This window comes from Vombatus ursinus, unplaced genomic scaffold, assembly GCF_900497805.2.
Source record: "Vombatus ursinus unplaced genomic scaffold, bare-nosed wombat genome assembly UNPS02004915.1, whole genome shotgun sequence".
NCBI classification, from domain to species: Eukaryota; Metazoa; Chordata; class Mammalia; order Diprotodontia; family Vombatidae; genus Vombatus; species Vombatus ursinus.
Genome location: NW_020944693.1, coordinates 10,967 through 18,533, shown reverse-complemented (window position 1 = coordinate 18,533; position 7,567 = coordinate 10,967). Strand labels below are relative to the sequence as shown.

Here is a 7,567-nt window from a genome sequence, read left to right as displayed (position 1 = left end):
GACATCAGAGAGAACAGGCAACCATATTTTCAAATAAATTATCTCTTAGAATATAACTTGGCAACAAAATCCCATTCTTCTTACACCATGGATCTTACATGGTGTGGCACTTGGATTGTTTCTGTGCTATTCTTTGGAGGCATTGTGACTTTTCCTTCATTAAAAGTCTTCAAAAAAATTTAACGAGGGAGTTAGCTGGTTCACATAAGAACACATCCTGAGTTCTGAAGCATTGCCTACCAAAAGAAATAATATGTAAAGCTGTGATCTATGTACACTTTTCTCTCTCAAAGATACTCTTAATCCCATTGTTCTGAGCTATATCAGTTTGCCAAATGGCCTATTATTCCCTAAGAATGGACATAATTTCTTGAGTGCTATTTTCACATCCTTGTTTCTCAGAGAGTAGATCACAGGGTTCAAGGCTGGGGTCACTATGGTATAAAACAGTGAGGCTACTTTGCCTTCCTTCAGAGTCTGACCCAAACCAGGAGCAACATAGATATAAATTGTGGGGCAATAATACATTGCGATCACAACAAGGTGGGAGGAACAAGTGGAAAATGCTCTCTTCTTCCCTTCCTTAGTCCGGATCTTCAAGATGCTGGAGATGATGAAACCATAGGACACCAGGATGAGCAGAAAATTGAAAACAGCAAAGAACATTTTTGCCATAATTACCATTACATTGTTGACATAGGTTGAGGAGCAAGAGAGAGGCAATAATGGAGGAATCTCACAAAAGAAATGATCAATGACATTAGGGCCACAGAAAGACAAGCGAACAGTCAATATGATGTGTATTGTTATATCGGTCCCACTAATAGCCCACACTGCAGATGCTATGAGGCAGCAAGCTGCCTTGCTCATAATAGTGCTGTAATGGAGGGGCTGGCAGATGGCTACATAGCGATCATAGGCCATGGCTGTGAAAAGCAAGAGTTCTGCCGCCAAACACCAAGTTAGGAAATAGATCTGAGCTATGCAGCCACCATAGGAAATGGTGTTCTTGGTCATTAGGTTCTGCAGTATCTTGGGCACCACAGTGGAGGCAGAGAGAATATCCATTAAGGCCAAATTTAGAAGGAAAAAGTACATGGGAGTATGGAGGCCTGGATTTGAACTGATCACAATGACAATGAGGGAGTTACCTGTGAAAGTCACTATGAAAAGTCCTAAGAAGAGGCTGAAGATGAAGATTTGAACCTGAGGATTTTCAGAGAAACTTTGTAAGGTGAACTCAGCCACAGAGGAATGATTACTTGATGCCATGTGAGTAGGTGGTCAGGTTTTCTTTTGTCAGTATATGCCCACAAAATCCTACGAACAATACATTGTTTTGCTCACTAAAGAAAAAAAAAAGATCCAAATTAAAAAGAGGCAAATTGAAAATCCTTTGATATTCCAAAATCAAATTTTGACAAAGTCATCTAACTGTATTCTACCACCGACCTAAGATACAGAGACATGATTTGGTTAGTGAGATCTCTTCTCAATAAATTCTTTCTCCCTGCAGAGTTAAATTACACACCCACAGAAACACACACACACACATACACACGCACAATCTTCCTTCAGGGAAATCATGCTCTTTTTCATCTGTTATTTTATAGTACCTTCAATTCTTTTGTTGAAAGTTCCATTTACTGCCCTAGCCATGTGGTGAGACCAAGTAGGTTCCATGCTATAATTACTTTCTATGAGTCTGGGGTTTGAGGGATGGCCATGATTGGGAATTCCCTGAACTATTTACAGGCCAGAAACATAATTGACATTCAGGATACAGAGAGTGGAGGTGCATTACTGGAAAGTAGTGGAAAGTAGTGCTGTATCTGTAATGGAAATTGGATCAGTAACAGGATCCAAGAGTCATACAAAGAGATTTGTTAAGTAGTTAAATGGCACAGTGCATAAAAAGTTTTGGACCTAGAGTTAGTAATGCCTAAGATCAAATCTAGCATCATACACTTACACATATGACTTGAACAAGTCACTTAATCTCTGATTGCTATCATGATCTCTACTTTCATTTACACACTCAGTTTCTTCATCAATATTATTCCCTTTCCTCTTCACAGGTCAATATATAGATAAGATGCAATTTCAACATAGAATGCAACAAAGAATTCTACTCAGGTTTTTGCATTTTCATACCTGCCCAGGTGGCACCAGCCCTGCTTTCCAGTTTCCTCTCATTTCACCATAGCTGGACAGGTGCTTTTAAAGCACTTATCATTCTTCATGGCAATGGTCCCTTGGAGTGGAAGGAATTTACTTCATCTGTAATCAATCTGCATAACAGAAAGGAGTTTTTAAAATATAATTTACAATATAATAAAATATAATGTGATCTAAATTACCAAATTCAATCTTACCCCCAAGGATTTTCTTATGTCATTTTGGCTCAGGTTGATTAGTTTTCCTTTTTTCCTGTTTTTTCTTGGTGATGTGCTCAGTGTCTGACATGATATCAATTAAGCATAAGATGAAGCTATTGCGTAATGGACCCATTATACATGAAATGTTCACATTTCAATGACCTGTCCTGACATCAGGTAGATAGAGCTACTATACAAACAATCTCCTAGCAAATTGTTAGTTTAAAGAAGGCACAATTTTTTTTTTATTTTTCCTGAAAACCAAAGAATAATGGGAATGGGCTTAAATTATATCAAGGGGACACATTTGATCTAAGAAAAAAAATATTACTCATATAAGTAATTGACCATTGAACAAAAACCACTGAGAAAAGGGGGGGGACCTTACCAAAAATCTGCCAACATTTAGGTTTTAATGGAGGTCTTTCTTGTCTGTCAGTCAACTCCACATTATAACTAGTCAGAACCTTCTTATCCTTCTAAGTCTTAAAGCTACTCACAAGGGGTCATAATGTAGACATGACTAGGAAGTTGTGAGAACAGTCTGGGCCCTGAAGAAGTAAGGCAAAAGCTCATATAACAGAATTTAGAGACCCAGCAGTGTAGTCACAATTTCCATCATTGGTAGGAGACAAGGATGTGGACAAAAAGCTGGCCTCCAGTAAGAGAGTCCTAAATTTAGTCCTTCCATTGTGTAGACTATGCAGAAGTCTCTTATCTTTTTTGTCCCAATGAAATCTCACTCTCTAAGATTATTTGAAGATGGATTGATCTTCCTTCGTAAACAAAATACTTCATCATGAACGCCCTGAAGCAAAGAAACCACATGTATGAATAGAGAGAGAGACAGACACAGAGAGAAAGAGGTGATCTCCCTCTGACTTTACCTCCAGCTCACCTTTTGTATATCGTGTTTATACGTAATTGTTTGCATGTTGCCTCCCCCATTAGTGTCTTAGCTCTCAGAAGGCAAGTACTATTTTTACCTTTCTGTGCAGGTCCAGCACTTAACACACAGTGCCTGACACATATCAAGTGCTTACTATTGGTTGATTGACTGACTTATGTAAGGATATTTAAAACACCATTGGCTTATGAGTATTAAAAAATCAATAAAGGAAGAAGCTTGAAATAATAGCTAGATTATTGGGTTTGGAGTCTGGAGAAATCTGAATTTGAAGCTCTGTTCTGTATTTAACTCAGTAGGGGAACATTGGTGAGTCTCTTACTTTGCCTCTATCAATCTCAGTGTCCCCATCCGCAAAATGGGGATAAATATTAGAGATGCCTTCCACAGGAGGTTGTTATAAAACTCCAGTGACAAAATGAATGACAAATGATTCACAAACCTTAAAGTACTAGGTAACATCAGTTATCATTATTATTATTCAATGGTAAGAATAATGAAAATAAAAAGGCGCCTTTGCAAATAAAGATGATAAAAGACACTGAGACAAAGTGAGAAATAATACTATTGAAAAATTATTTCATGTACATTGCTTCATTTGGTCTGAGTGACAATACAACAATATAGATAGGACATATATTATTGTTTTCATTTTGAAGCTAAAGATACTTGAGAAATGGGGTAGTTAACTGCCAATTTACTGCCTTTGGACCTTAGGGAAATCACTTGCATTGCTGATTCCCTATTACCCACCCCCTGCAAAATGAGAACATTGGACTTATAAGAAGATAAAAGATATAAGGATGTATAGTTATTTATAAACTCCATTACCCCTGTAAATTCAGGACCCTTGACTTACTCAGACTCTCACAGAAAGTGACAGAGCTGGGCATAGATTCTAGGTTTCTTGACTCGGTTTCCCAACTCTTAATTCACTGTGTTCTAGATGTGTTTGCTGAATGCAAATTGAGTATTTATTGATGGTTTCCCTGTTTGGTTTGGTTTTGTTTTGTTTTACTCAATAAGAAAGGCCTACAGTTGGTCTTCCCCTATTAGTATATAAGCTCCTTGATAATGGGGGATTTTTTTTTTTTCTACTGATACTTGTATTCTCAGCCCTTAGCATAGTGTCTGGTGGCACATTGTAATTCCTTAAAAAAATTCTTGTAAACTTGGCTTGCTGACTTGACTTCTATACCAGCTGTTATGGGCAAGGATATCAGCTATAGCAGCTCCTCTGTACCATCAAGACAATACAATCACAAATGTGTTGCTGGTGCTCTTATCAATGAAAAGTTCAGTACAGACTATATTCACTTTTGAAAATGACAGCTTTCCTGTCCTGAAAATGCTTCTAACGGTGTATTAATTTCAAGTGAGTGTTCACTGGCTGGTGAGTCCTAGCCCCTTTCCTCTTATACCTTAACACACACATCACCCTCTGCCCTCATAATCCCAGTCCCCAAAGCCAGTTGAGAAGGGAGATTACATACTTGAGCAAAGATTCAAAATTGACAAGCCTGGTGAATTTCCAAGATAGTGGGGTTCCAAGAAAAAGGAGTGGGTTATTTTGGTGTCACATCATCTGTGATGAAGCAATGGAAAGGGTGGGGGGAGAGAAGGTGGGCCAGCAGTAATTGACTTTTTTGTCTCTTCTCATCTCTCACTCCTCACCTTTCCTTTGTGATTCCCATGCCTGGATCCACCTCTTCCCACTGTCCACACCAAAGGAGACCTAGGGGATCAGCTAAAAGCAAGAGTAGTAGCCATGTAAATGCAGAAGGGACTCTGCTTGTGTTAGTTGCTAGATTGAAACAAATTATATAAAGACTTCATTGAACAAGACTTTAGGAAGGAAAACTTGGCCAGTTCTCTAAAGTTAAGTAGTTCTCTATCATAGCATTCTAACAAGGATGGAATGAAAGTCCTAGAACTCTCAGGTTAACTCTATGCTAATAAAGAATTAAGATTTTGAAGGAATCTATAAGCCTGTATAAAGCAGAGTTTTATACAACATTTCTTTTCAGGGTCACACAGTCCTGCAAAACATGGGACAGATGTAATTATCTTCACTTTGCAAATGAGAAATCAGGCTCACAGAGCTCAACCAGCTTGTCAGCAATGGCAATAAGTGGCAAAGCTAGATCTGTGTGATTCTAATTTCTAATCAGATCAGATTTGTAATCTAATCTGATCTAATAACTCTAAGTCAAATCAGATCCATCTCTTTCTAAGTTCAATTATCTTTCTACTGTGCCATGTTGTCTTTTTGAAATAATGGGTTTAAACATTGGCACAATTATATGTTCCGCAAGAGGGAAATCATTTAACTGCAAGGCAGGTAAATTTTGAAAAAAGTTATTACTAATAGAGTAAAAATTTCATATTTGAGGATTTCAGAATATTTACAGCTCACAATATATTATTGCTGTGAATTCATACATGATGTGAGAGGCAGGGCAGAAGGGTAGACAGAGGGCTGCCCTCACTGTCAGGAAGAACTGTATTCCAGTTATACCTCTGACACAGACTTGAATGGGTCAGGGACTGAATGCTTAGTGCACCAGGAAATTGACACTATATGTTGTAGCTGGTGCCAAACTGCATCAATGAAGCAAGTTTCCATGCTAATGTTCCCTACAGCCCCAAAATTAGTGGTCTGGACAAAAGGAGTTGTAGTAGTAGTAGTAGTAGTAGTACCAGTGGTAGTGGTGGTAGTGGTTGTGGTGGTAACAGCAAATTATGGTTAAAAAAATGCCTGATAATACAGAATTCCTGACTCTGTTTCTTTGATTCAATCACAAACTTGAGGATGGAATTTTAAAAGGAAAAAAGAAATAGCATTTTAATTCTTATCAACAATTATATCATTTCCTGTTTTACTGAAAATTCTCTGTCTCTGCCTCTGTCTTTCCTTTCTCTGCTTCCCTCCCTTTCTATCTCCATCTTTTTATATGTCTGATTCTCTCTCACACACCTTCTATCCCCCACTCCCACCTTTAACAATTTACATAGATATATAGAGATCTATCATAAAAATATAAACATACTTAAATTTTAAACATGAATTTTTTTTTTCCTTCCTGTTCTTGTGGTCAGTTTTTTGCTCTTATAACAAAGGAAGCACTATTTCTCATTTCTTAGCAAACTTACCTTTTTCTGCTAGAGGGTTACAACTGGATGATTCCTTTTTCTAGAAAACCTTCAGTGGTCATTAGTTTGTGGGCCCATTGGTCTATAAGTAGGGATTGAACAGGGACACAGTTATGACCAGTCATTTTCCAAAGGTCAGCTACAGAGAGCCCTGGGAAATTATGTCATCTTAGCCCCTAGAGGAACAATTAAACTATGACTTATCTTGGATTCTGTTGAAGCTGTGACACTATAATTCCAGTCGAAAGAAAATACAAGTGCCAAGTTCTTCTTCGGTTTACCTGGCACTAAGCAACTGATGTGACTGATGTTTTGAGGTTTATTTTTCCACTAGTGAATTAACAGAATGAACTGTCTAGTAATAGGATGTTGGAATCTTAAATAGACAAGCCTCTAAGATGTGCTAGCAGAATTAACACATATTGTGACTTCTTTACCCCTTAGAAAATAAATCAAAAAATGGTAGAAATATAGTAACAACAATAAAAAACAGATTCTATAGGACACCTAAAAAACATAAGTAGGCCACCAGAAGCTTGAAAGTGAGTCTTTATAAAATAAGACAAATCTCCATGCTACAAATGCAAACCGCCAACCATTCTTGAAAATTCAAGGGATCTATGATGGAACTGGATGGTCATTAGAGACAGAACTATTCCCTGCAACTGCCAGAATATAACTTTAATTTTTAAATGCTTGGGGCAGCTAGTTGGCACAGTGGATAGAGCACTGACTCTAGAGTCAGGAGGACCTGAGTTCAAATCCTACCTCAGACACTTGATCACTTGATACTAGCTGTGTGACTCTGAGCAAGTCACTTAACCCCAACTGCCTCACTAAAAAAAATAAAAAATGAAAAATAAATAAAAAAATAAAATCATAAGAAATTTGTAAATGCTCAACAGCAAGTTTCTTTTTTATTAATCTATTTTGATTTATCAATGATGACTTCCATATGTTTTTGAGTTTAAAATTTTTCTCCCTCTTCCTCCCTACTATCCTCCCCAAGATGATGCACAATCTGATATACACATACATTCCTATTAAACTTATTTTCATATTAGTGATGTTGAAAGTAAAAATTAGAAAAAATGGGAGGAACCACCAGAAAGAGGAAACGAAACTCAAT

At 37.4% G+C, this 7,567-nt stretch overlaps 1 protein-coding gene across 1 annotated transcript; it reads right to left on the bottom strand.

The window, feature by feature from the left end:
* Nucleotides 1-318: 318 nt before the first annotated feature.
* Nucleotides 319-1,272, bottom strand: LOC114028408 (olfactory receptor 13A1-like). Its single transcript, XM_027842650.1, has one exon. The coding sequence runs from the start codon at nt 1,270-1,272 to the stop codon at nt 319-321; it is 954 nt and encodes a 317-aa protein (XP_027698451.1).
* Between the last annotated feature and the right edge of the window lie 6,295 nt (nt 1,273-7,567).